The following is a 12,251-nucleotide window of genomic DNA, read 5'->3' on the forward strand; positions in this document are numbered from 1 at the left end:
AAGTAAAGGAGTTAGGCTGGGTACAATTGGCCATGATAGAAACAGATTAAGCTTAGGGGGAACCAGATTGGTGTGTTCCTGCGGACGTCCACCATATTAGTGGCCGCCATATTGAATTCAACTGTTTTTTTTAAAAAAAATGGGAAGGGGGCGATGTGCATAGTCGCCGATTTCTTAAGAGAGTTGGGGGGGGGGGGAGCTAAGTACGTAAAGCATAAATACTGGTTTCTTTCTGTTTGCGGAAAGAGGAGCATTTTTTTTCTTTAAGGAGGAACCTAATACACTTGAATTAACATTTGAAAAATAGTAATTGCAATAACTGTCTTTGACAACAAAACATAGCTATACATTAGGCTCAGGGTACATCGAACTTTATTAGTTGGACAAAAAAATTCACTGCACTACTGTGATTATGTATATTTATACAACATAATACTTTACATGCAACTTTTGACTGTGGATTTCTTTATCATATTCTGTTTATAATACTTATTCTTACAATGCTTTATAGGAGTTTAATATATTCACACATATTTACATAAAAAAGGAAGGCCCAAGATAAAATTTTCATCTGGGCGAGCGATTTTTGACATTACCGAAGGGAAACAAAAGAGCCTATTTTGCAATGGACTGGTTCATTCAAGAGCATGAAGACTGCAGTATCCCCATGCTTATTCCTCTACTCGTATTCTCGCACATATTCATTCATAATATATCATGCGTTTTCCTTAATTCATTGTCAGTTTGAAAAAGGAAATACTGAAATAGTAAACGCACAAGCACCAGAAACACCCTCCAATTGAGTGATAGTCCCACATTATTGATTCTGCCCATTTCAGAGCAGAATCCTGCATAATTTCCCACCTGTTGTGTGCAAAGTTTCTGTGTGCAAAAGGTATGTAATATGTTGGAAGATATGCATTGGGTTCCTTATAGGAGGGTCAAACGAGATATGGATGGGCCCGGGCCCCTTTGTCCCTCCCTCCCGGTTGCGGCACCGGTGGTGATGTGATATATATATATATATATATATATATATATATATATATATATATATATATATATATATATATACGTATATGACACTATTTTCTCACACCTGTAGAATGATACATTAGTTACAATCATGCAGTCAAAACTCTCTCCTAATTTAAGATAGGTTGAAGAAACCTTCACCACAGCATTTCTCGTGAAACTGTAGTCTGATTTGATCTAAGGTCGGAATTCTTCCGGCTTTGTCCGCGCAAAAAGCTGATCCAGGGTCCACCCAGCATCAAATCAAATGGTACCCTTTAGGGGTTTAGGGGGGGGGGTGTAAATGCGGCCGGAGCGTGGTGTTGATCACATCAACTCCAAGATGTCCGGCATCGAAAATGTGTGGGGCCGTGCCCCCACATATCCTAAATGTGCCTTTATGGCACGGTGCTACATGCACAGGGAACTTTAACTTTACCTGTGTATATTGTATTAGTTTCTGTACCTCTGAGTAACTACGTTTATTTTTTATATGCGCATATCCAAACCCTCTACTATGTCAATGGCTGAGGGCCCCCCTAAAGGCTTACTTGTCTCCGCCCCCACTCCCCGCACTGCGGGGTTTTGCGTTTTGTAGATCCGGCACTGACCAAATCAATCAATAAACAAAAAAGAAAAAAAAGCTTCGCTGCGTTGGAGGCGCCAATGCGCTAGTAAAACTACAGTCAGTAAAACTACCGACAATCTGGTATTCAGAGGATCAGTTGCGTGCCCATGATTTTAGAAAGTGGGACTTACGTATACTTTTTTTTAGTACTGTCGTCATATTGCCACCTTTTCCTGACTTTGGCGTTCTTTTCTTAGGAATAATGGGCCAAAGAAAGGGGTTATAAATCCCTACAACCCCCTCTTGGGCACGCCATTGCAGACATTGGTGTGACATTGTTGTTCAGAAACCATGCAATATCCTAAAGCAGGAGACATTTGAACGTTTCTTTTAAGTATAAGTTCAATATATATTTTTTTGTTTGAGTTGGTGTTTTAAGTCCACTTTGTTCACAATAAGGCTAATCGGGACTGGATCTAAAGTTTAAAGTGGATCCGAACCACTATGTGCTTCCACCGGGTATCGAACCCAGGACCCCTTGATTACAAGGCCAAGTCGCTACCACTGCGCCATCGGTTATAAGTTCAATAATGCTTAACTACTTTTTCCTAACATCACTATGTACTGAGCAATGTAAGTTCAATATTCGTAACTATACTGTACACCCTATTTTTCACTTTTTTTTTCGCCTCCTCCGATTTTCCTTAAGTTATTCCGTATTCCGTATAGTCCGAGTTTTTCGTAATTCGAGGCAGTCTCGGTTCCGTCCCTCTCGAATTATCGGAACTCTACTGTATAAACGTTAACAAGGAGTTAAAAGAGAGAGAGAGACCTCATCCATTTAGATTTACAGGGTGGCTCAATAAGTCACTTAACACCCTCAGTACAAGGCCACTGCGGCATGGAATTTGAAATTGGCGATGACCAATCGTTATCTGGCCGAGGGGAAACCACATTGACGCCACCCACACGGTCGGCGGCCATCTTGATGTCCGCCATCTTGAATTCAACTTCAGAATTTTAAATGGGAAGGGGGTCGTGCGACATATCAAAATGGGCTAGAATTTCACGAGAAATGCAATGGCGAAGGTTTCTATTTACAAACTTCCTTATGAACATAAACATTAGCCTTGTCACTGTGAAGGACTTTTAATTCATTTTTCTAACACCTCGAAAAGGAGCAAATTGGTACAAGAATTCAATCATAACTTTTTACTGGTTAAAGATACGTCGAAAAAACCTCCACCATTGCATTTCTCGTGAAATTCTAGCCCATTTTGATATGTCGCACGACCCCCTTCCCATTTAAAATTCTGAAGTTGAATTCAAGATGGCGGACATCAAGATGGCCGCCGGCCGTGTGGGTGGCGTCAATGTGGTTCTTCCTTGGCCTGATAACGATTGGTCATCACCATTTCCATGTTGCGCGCTGCAGTGGCCTTGTACTGGGGGTGTTAAGTGACTTATTGAGCCACCCTGTAGGTTACGATTGAATGCTATGATGCAAACGTGTCTCAAATAACAGGACCAAAAGTTTCACCCATAGCGTGGTCCGTTTGGCTGGCATGAGCGTGTTGTCCGGTGTAGGCGACTAGCGAGTCACGCATATATGCAGGGATGGATGGAGGCGGTGGAAAAACAGCGAAAGATATAAAGCGCGAAAGGGCATAACCGCGAAACGTAAACCAGGATTAAACGCGAAAGGAACAAGAGCGAAAAGGAACAAGCGCGAACGGTACAAGAACGAAAGAATAAGAGCGTAAAGATTAAGCGCGAAACGGATTGAACGAGAACGGAATGACTGCGAAAATTTAACTTTCGCGCTTGTTCTGGCGACCCGATGGCTGGTATCGGGACAAGACGGGAAGAGATTTGGCAGAGTGGTATCGCCTCGTGTGGTGAGGAGGATTGTTTAGTCCCGAAATGCATAGTATCAGCAGAGAAGAACATAAAAGGCGTGTCATCGCACAAGTTTTCATAGCGCATAGAGGTCATTAAGGCAAACAACTTTTCTTATTTCAATTTTTTTCCCTGTTGGTTACACAATGCTACAAATACGTAAGTGAATCTATGTAATCATGGTGCACAGGTTTACAACTGGCACTAATGGAATACAGGGGTGCCCAACGAGGGGATTATGGCGCACGGTGCGCCATCGAGATATTTTGGGGGAAATTTTTCCCTTCAAATAATATAAAATTCAACATTTATATGTTTTTCCAAAATATATGTAAAAATTTTACACCTTAAATGCACCATATTTAATCCATTAGATGAAGAAAATAAAGTATTTAAGGGTATTATCGAAGGGAGGGGGTGCGAGAAATATCCACCTCCAAAATATTAGGCCTTATTTTACACGTGGGTTCTGGGGGATTCTGAATTAAACGTTGGGGGGGAACAGTATCCAACTCTAGGTCTTAGATTATGGCGGGTATTTTAGTTAGAGGGGATTGAGCATTAAATTGGGGGGGGGTATCCAATTCTTGTGTATTACTATTGTCTTAGACAGACTGTTGCGGAAATTGTTGTGTGGAGACTGAGAATTAATTTTTTGGAGGAGGTAATATCCACTCTCCAATATCAACAGTAAGTCTAAAATTGGCTTGGAAATTATGGTGGTGGGATTGAGTATTAAATTTAAAGAGGGAGTTAGGAAGCTCTTGATGAAGTGTTAAATATTAGGTTGTCAAGGGGTTTCTGTAGTGGAGAAAGAGTTCGAACATTACATTTTCGAGACTGTATTTAGCGACGTTTAGACCCCGAAAGTGCCAAAAGTAAAACTGGAAAAGACTAATTATCTCGGGATCCTAAGACAGTATTGACACCCCATTAAATTAATATTCTTGAAAGCCTGCAAAGAGATGGATATAAAAAAATTTTCGCTCGCTTCGCTTGCAATGATGTGTTCCAAGAGTGCGTGTTTGTTTGGCGCTTTACTGAGGTGAATGGGAAGTTTTATACTATAGGTGCATTACAAGACATAAGCGATATTCTCGATATTCATTAATAACATCACTTAATGCTTAGTGTTTGTATACTGCTTAATTTAAAGCAGGTGCATCATTTGGAACAAAATATATCGAATCCTCATTTCTAACTTCTTGCCACAGGAAAATTTTACTTTAACAAATTAAATTTGCACTCAAGATAAAATCCACGTAATTATTGTAATGGGTTACTAAAATAATTATATTTACCCCAAGAAAACGGAAGGGGGGTGAGTTCCTTGAAAGAGGAACCGTATTATCGCCCTGAGCTTTACTTTTTGGGGATTAGTATATGGTTTGAGTGCGCAAATAATACAGGGTGTCTCAAAAGTAATGGCGCAAACTGACACATGTGAAAGTACACGATAATAGAAGCAAAAAAGTCTCAGTAAACATGGCTCTGCAAACGAGCCGTTTTCGGGATAATCGCGAATGTGTGATTACAAGCCGCTACTGACTTCATTGCTTTTAAACGTCGTCCTAGTGCATTTTTTAAACACAGAGTGCTTTACCCCTTTCGCGTTCCGGGGTTTGCTCTTTGTTTACAAAACAGAATATTTCCGAGAGGTGGGGTTGGGATCAAACAGGATGGATACAATCAGTACACAGTCTAGCAATGACATCTCCAATGACTTTTCTTACTGTATTATTAGCATTATCTCGAAAACGGCTCGTTTGCGGACCAATGTTTACTGAGACTTTTTTGCTTCTATTATCGTGTACTTTCATCTGTGTCAGTTTCCGCTATTACTTATGAGACAGCCTGTATATTTTTTTTGGGGGGGGGGATGCGACATTATTTGGGGGGCGATTGCGACATTGACATCGGGGGGGGGGGGTGATGGGCACCCCTGATGGAATACATTTTTAATTAGCCTACATTAAATGCCAAAGTCTCGATCGAGACTTATAGTCTGGGCTCGTTCTTGTCTCGATTTTTAAAAGGCCATCCCGATACTATCCTTATGCATACGCGCAGGGGTGCCCACCCCCACCCCAAAACCAATGGCGCTTCCCCTCTAAAATCATGTCATGCGCCCCCCCCCAAATCATTCCATTCGCCCCCTTAAACCATATCGTAATCCCCACAAAATATTTAATTACGACAGCGTGTCTACTGAAAGTAACCTTTTCCTTAGCTTTACTGAACATTATAATTGATCTGCCCCTCCTCCCTAAACAGGGGTGCCATCACTCAAGACCACCCCTAAAATCGTTCATCGTAATCGAGAATATCGCGTGGATCCCACTTTGAACTGTAGGTTCAGTCCCGATTAGCCTTAGAGTGCATAAAGTGGACTTAAAACACCAAACCAATCAATCGAGAATATCGCTTGTCTTGTAATGCACCTTTAGTATAAAAACTTCATATTCATCTCTCTACGCGTAAACAATTTAGACTATTTAGAGAATGTCAATGTAAACAACATTGTGACGACATTGAACTTAACAATGAACGTTGTGGAGTTGAGAAAATAGCATCTCGTGTTTAAATTGTTGAAGAAATGTGAAGTACCTTACACTCTCCTGCTGCCGATTTTATTGTCAATGGATTCCACAAAACTTCAAATACTTCTCGACCTGGTGTTCACTCAGGGCCGGATTTACATCTTTGCCGCCCCTAGGCCAAACAAGCTCTGCCGCCCCCCATACCGTTTTCAAGAATGAAAAAAAAAGTAGGCTATTGCTATTTTTACTATTAACGGCATGTAGTATTAATTAAATTATAGTTACATACAGTATGTGTTTTTCAGTAGGCCTAACACGCTAACACTGCCAGTTTCAAGTTTACCAGAGTTCGCCATTGCAGCTGAAGAATCATTAGGTGATCCGCCACTGATGACTGATGCCGATGCCTGAGATTAATTGGATGCATGAGGAACATCTGTAGAATTGACAGAACACACACTGGGCTCATCAACGGCACTTTCCTCACTTTTTCCTGATTACATTTCCGTATAAAAAAATAACTGATTTTCGGAATCTTCTTCAGAAATGCTTCCTGCTTTTCATCTTTCTCCGTTTTTCTCTTTTTGTATTGTGACCCTCTAGGTCTTACTCTTTGGTCACTCATAATGAGCTTAATGACGTTTTAAACTTACGCCAACAAACGCACGTCGGACACTGACACACCACCTACTTCTTGAATAATATTCTCGAGCAACTAACAATAGGATAGCACAATGCGAAACCCCTTTAATAATGCTTTCGCCCACAGTTTAATTCTCAACAATTCTACGCGAATCACATGCTTTTGATATGCGGCCAATGCCGGCGTAACAAGAAACGGCGTTCCTGGAACGCAGCCATGCCGGTGTTGTCTTTCAAAAGCAACCGGCAGGCTCCACGTTCTTGCCGCAATCGCCGACCCGTCTCAGCACAATACTGTACATTCGAAACAACAACGTCGGCAATTAAAGCAACGTATTAGTAAACTCGTTCCGAGCCCTGGTAGCCTATCTCTCTTAAGAAATATTTTTCGTTAACTTATATTTACAATACAACTACATTAGAGTTGACGAGCTGTATCTTTGCGGGTGGCCTTGGCTACTCCGTGCAGAGTGTGAGAGAGATACGTTTATGTAGTTGCCACCTACTCGCCCTTCGGGTGGTCGACAGCAAGGACAGAACGCAAGGTAATGACGCGCAGCTGTTAGCTCCTCCCCCTTGCTACTGCGCAGCCGGGCTTGGGCAGGGTTTTCACCCGCAAAGATACAGCTCGTCAACTATAAGTCACTCCAATCGTGTGTCCGGACAACAAAAAGAGGCAATCCGAGAATTAGGCATTCCTTATAAATTTAAAACAAACAATCGTGCTACCCTTACCAAAGTGCCACTCTAGGCCCGGGCCTATGAGGCCTATTGAGAAATCGGGGCCTGTGTTCACTACTATTCAGGTACTTGTAACAGGGGCAAGGTTTTATGCTCCCTTCTCATAGAATGATGCCGCATATAATAAATACCTGGGGTGCACGGTTTCTGCGAGAGTGTTCTATTCAAGGAAACTTCTGCTGCTACAACCAAGGAAGTTTCCAGATGCAGAAACACATGACAATAACTTGGCGCTAAGTCTGGCATCAACAGGAAGGGTGGTCAAATTGTTCCTAGCCAAATCTGGTGTGAAGGTCTTTCGTTTGGGCTGCAGCGTGCGGCCGGGCATTGTCATGCAGCAACATGACACTGCGAGTGAGAAAGTCAAGTCATTCGTCATGAATCGCAATATGCAGTTGCTGCAGTGTTGCAGTCTCTGTTGATTTTCAACTTGGAAGGAAGAAGTCAACAAGCAACACTTCCTGTCTGTCCCAAAACAATGCGTACATGATCATGCTAGTTGAAATGGTTTAATTGAATTTTGTCTTCCGTTTTGAAGACGTGTGGCTCCTCCACTTCACGAACTACTGCTTTGACTCAGGAGTCATGAATGCCTTCCTCAACGATCGTTTTCGGCACATTCTCATGCAGCAGTGATTGTAAAATTTGTGGGAAGTGGATGGCAAATCACGAAATTGTGAATATTTTGCGCTCACTCACTTTCTCTTTGACTGCACGCACTAACTTCACAAGTAACCACAACCGTTTGGCTAACGTCAGCTTTTGCGTGGGAAAAGTTGGCTTTACGTTGGTCTTACGTTGGACCAACGGTGGTTGCCAACGTTTGCCCAACCATGGAAAGGTGAGTCAAATCTGTTATAAAAACAACTTTCTCATGCTAAGACAACTTTCGAGAATATGTTGTAAATTCTAGGGTGTAAAATAAACGACATGTAACAGTGTTTCTTTTTTAATATTTCAGTCACAGTACATACTGGAAATATAATATATTTTTAATGAAAGTAGAAGCGATTTTTAACTTGCAATCACTCACCAGTCCTTAGTCAGCTGCCATGGATGAAAGATGTGTTGGGAATTGCTTCTTGTTTGTCTCTTTAGCTGTAGCAGAACAAAAACATTCTTACAGGTATTATTCTGAAGGTGGTAAAACAATGTTATGTGCAACTAAATTTCATGAAAGGTGGAAAACTAAGTAAACTCTAAAAAGTTTTTTGTGCTACCACTTGAAGATACGGTGCCTTGAAAACAATGATACCATGTAACAGAGAGTGCTGTGTTCTTTTTTATTTTCACAAATAACTTGTACTATTGTTTACATTTGGCCTCACAATAAATTATATGTATCAGAACACAAACCTATCTATACTTTAATTTTCAGTACGTTTGTCCAACATACTCGTACAACCATACATTGGCCCAACGTAAAAAAAACAACAAAAAAAAAAAAAACGTTGGCCCAATCTAAAAATCACATGTTGGGCCAATGTTGAAACCACGGCCAAAATTACCATTGCCCAATGGATGTTCTTATGCTTGGTCAACCATTTTCAGTGCGTTGGCCCAACCAGTTTTGGTTACTTGGGTTGTGTTTACTACAGATGGTTGGTCACTTTGTTGATGAAGACACACATTTTCACATCCTCCATTAAAGTTTGTTCGATACCCAGTGGAGGTACATAGTGGCTCAGATCGCACTTTCTTAAAACTATAGGTCCAGTCCCCATTAGCCTATTTGTGCATAAAGTAGACTTAAAGCAAAAACTGAAACTCAAAGTTCCTAACACAGGTTTTCAAACTGTGTGTCTCAACATCCTGAAGTGCAAATGCATAGATAATAGTCCAAATTTTCAATATGGGTCATTTATAGCATTGTCTATTTCATATCTCAATTTGTTTCTCATACAGTTCTATAATTTTACATGCTAGTGCTGTAAGCAACTTGATTTTTGAAAATTTCATCAAATCGAATCAGTGATTTATTTAAATATTGGGTCAGGAGCATCGCATCAAAAATGTGAGATGTGAAGTGCAGCGTGGACTCAAAAAGTTTAGGAATTTCTCTTCTAACCCTTATTAGTAGGGAGCGGAAGTTGATGACCTAAAAAATATAGGTATATGACCAATAGATTGTCCTAAAAAAATGATGTAAAAAAATGCAAAAATGACCATCAAATTTGTTAGTTTCAGGTTAAAAATTGAAATGAAAAAGGAAATTAAACAAAATGCAATCTTGCTTTAAAAAAAGTCCAATTGATACCACAGGCATATTCAATTAACATATGCAACGAGGATTTCCAATGGAATCAACAGAATAATTTAAAAACAATTTAAGCCTGGTGATGTAGTGTGGAGTGTTCTTGTGGAACTGTAAAGAAAAAGAAATTATATCGATCCACGTAAGACAATTTTTGTTTAGAAATTTAACAAACTGTATAAAAATTTGTGAAACCAAAATCAGGGACGCCTCCAGGAAAGGTTTATAGACACGCCTCCCCCCCCTCCCAGGAAAAAGTACGTCAGAAAAGTAATTTTTAACATCAGAACTTGTTTGAAATATCTGAGTTTGGCCCAGACGAGCACCTGGTGGTTTCCTCCGACACAACAAAGACTGTCATCAGTTCAGCATTTCTTTTGCTCGTGAATTGCAATCCTGCGAGATATATATAGGCCTATGTTCACCTTGGTGAAAAGACTCAAGAATATTACCAAAATGAAAGAAGTGACAAAATATGACGAAACAATACACCGAATATTGCGAAAGATGACGGAAAAATGCCGAAAATCGGAGAAAATTACCTAAAACCTGAAAATTGGTAAAAAAAAAAAAATGCAAAAAAAAAATCACTTTAAAATTACCCGTTTTGGTTCTAGAAGAAGTGTAATATTGTGTATATTTAATGGACCTCGTGTCCAAGATGTCAGAAAAGAGATGACATTTCATCAACTTACGCTCCCTACTTATTAGCATGGAATCAGGGGTTTATCCAGAATTTTTCATCTGTGGGGGTGTAATTTTGTTTTTAAGGGGTGTAAAGGTGAATTTAGTGACAAAATAGCCTTGAATTGTACTTTTAAAATCATTTTATGAGGTAGCATTCTACAATGATGGGGACACAGAAATCAGTGCTCTCAATGATGGAAATAGGCCCGTGTGGTGAGGTACAATTGTTAAAGAACCTTGCATCTTTAAGAGATATGACTTCTTCAAATGACTGAGTTGAAAATTGTATATATATCAACACACTAATTTCCCCTTATGAAATTTGTTTCTGTGCATGCAATACATTCATTATGAAATATCATTGACATTGGAATGGTATTACAATAATCCTAACCAGTGACGCAGTAACAGTAATATGAAGGCATTGATGACCAGAAAAACACAAAGCCGTGCAGAGTAGGTTCATGTAAATTATATTTTGATGTAAAAAAAAGAGGACAGTCCAAATAATCAGCTAATACAGATTACTAATACAGAATCGACCACATATTGTGTGACTTATTCTGATTGTTTTTGATAGGTGGATCCTGCCGCTTATTCGAAAAGGAAACAAAGAAGGACTTACATTAGCTGATGTTTATAGAGTGTTACCAGAATTTACATCTGAAAGCCTTGGAAATAAATTGGAAAGGTAGGATTAGAAATTATTTTTCAATTTTTGGTTAATATAGACACCCAAAAATTACAAGGAATATTAGATCTTTTCATTTCATGTAGAATACTGACTATATAACACAATGCTTAATAGACTATTCGATTTCTCAAATTTAAGATTCTTGTATATCAAAAAGTATTATTTTGAGCAAGGTAAATGTAGATGAATGTGAATATAATCACAAGCAATCACAAGAGAGTTCACAAGCAACATATTTTTACTTCACATATATTAATATAAACAGAAGCAATATTTTCTTATTAATAAAGACCCAATGATTCAATGTAAAACAAAAGCCAACTAAACTAAGCACACTTAAAACATACAATTATATTCCAATATTTAACAGATACAAAATAATTTTATTTTCATGATCATCTTTAAGATATTTTTTACATTACAAATATTTATTTCAGGAACTGGTCAGAAGAACAAATCAAATCTAAAGTAAATGGTGTAAAACCTAGCCTTAAAAATGCTCTGATGAAAACATTCTGGAAAAATTATGTTTTGTTATGCATTTCAAGGCTTGTTCCTGACATAACATTGTAAGTATTTACAAAATATTGCGTGAATGAAGAATTCTTTGCAATAATATTACTGAAAATAATCTGCAATACACTGTAGAAACATTCTCAGTCTCATGGAGATGTTTTTAAATTGCTAACATTTCTAAGGTAGGTCTGTGATACTAGTTTACCTATGCAAAGTTTCATACCTTCTGCCACTATCAGGCATTGGCATATTCTGAAAATTTGATCCGGTTTACCACAATAATTCTTATTTATTGCATATATTTATTACGTATTGATTACATAATAGAAATTAAAGAGCATTGCAGGCATGCAAGTTAAATAAAACAGAAGTCTGGCAACTTCAAATTTTCAAGCCATTTCTATGTATGAATAAAGTTATTTACCAGCAGTAAAGCAGGTAACAATGGAGAATACACCACTGCTCCTAAATTGAAAGTCTATGTACGATCTCTGTTGAATGATGTACATTGTGAATTTACAATAATGGAGGAAAAATGAATAAATATATAACATTTATATTATTATTGATTCATTTCTTCATTCTTTTCTTGGAACTGCAAGTCATCAATTAACAAGGTGAGCAATATGAGAATAAAACGTCTGGAGCTGTCGTTGAAATTTTAACCATTAACAAGCAGGGGGAGTGTGGAGGATG

The 12,251-nt window shown here is 38.9% G+C and overlaps 2 protein-coding genes across 4 annotated transcripts in view; one reads left to right on the plus strand and one right to left on the minus strand.

Annotated features, from left to right (window-relative positions):
* LOC145999252 (ATP-binding cassette sub-family C member 4-like) overlaps positions 1-12,251 on the plus strand; it is a 92,146-nt gene that overhangs the window by 42,227 nt on the left and 37,668 nt on the right. For all 3 annotated transcript variants that reach the window (XM_083136190.1, XM_083136197.1, XM_083136195.1), the window contains exons 3-4: positions 10,926-11,036; positions 11,477-11,608. In XM_083136190.1, the coding sequence (XP_082992316.1) occupies positions 10,926-11,036; positions 11,477-11,608 (243 nt within the window). The remainder of the gene's footprint in view (positions 1-10,925; positions 11,037-11,476; positions 11,609-12,251) is intronic.
* The window catches only part of LOC145999265 (uncharacterized), a 60,705-nt gene continuing 56,838 nt past the window's right edge, over positions 8,385-12,251 (minus strand). Inside the window, exon 5 of the mRNA XM_083136211.1 lies at positions 8,385-8,502. Within this exon, the coding sequence (XP_082992337.1) occupies positions 8,499-8,502 (4 nt within the window). The 3' untranslated portion in view covers positions 8,385-8,498. The remainder of the gene's footprint in view (positions 8,503-12,251) is intronic.

This window comes from Lepisma saccharinum, chromosome 1 (assembly GCF_977018435.1).
Source record: "Lepisma saccharinum chromosome 1, izLepSacc3.1, whole genome shotgun sequence".
Lineage (NCBI taxonomy): Eukaryota > Metazoa > Arthropoda > Insecta > Zygentoma > Lepismatidae > Lepisma > Lepisma saccharinum.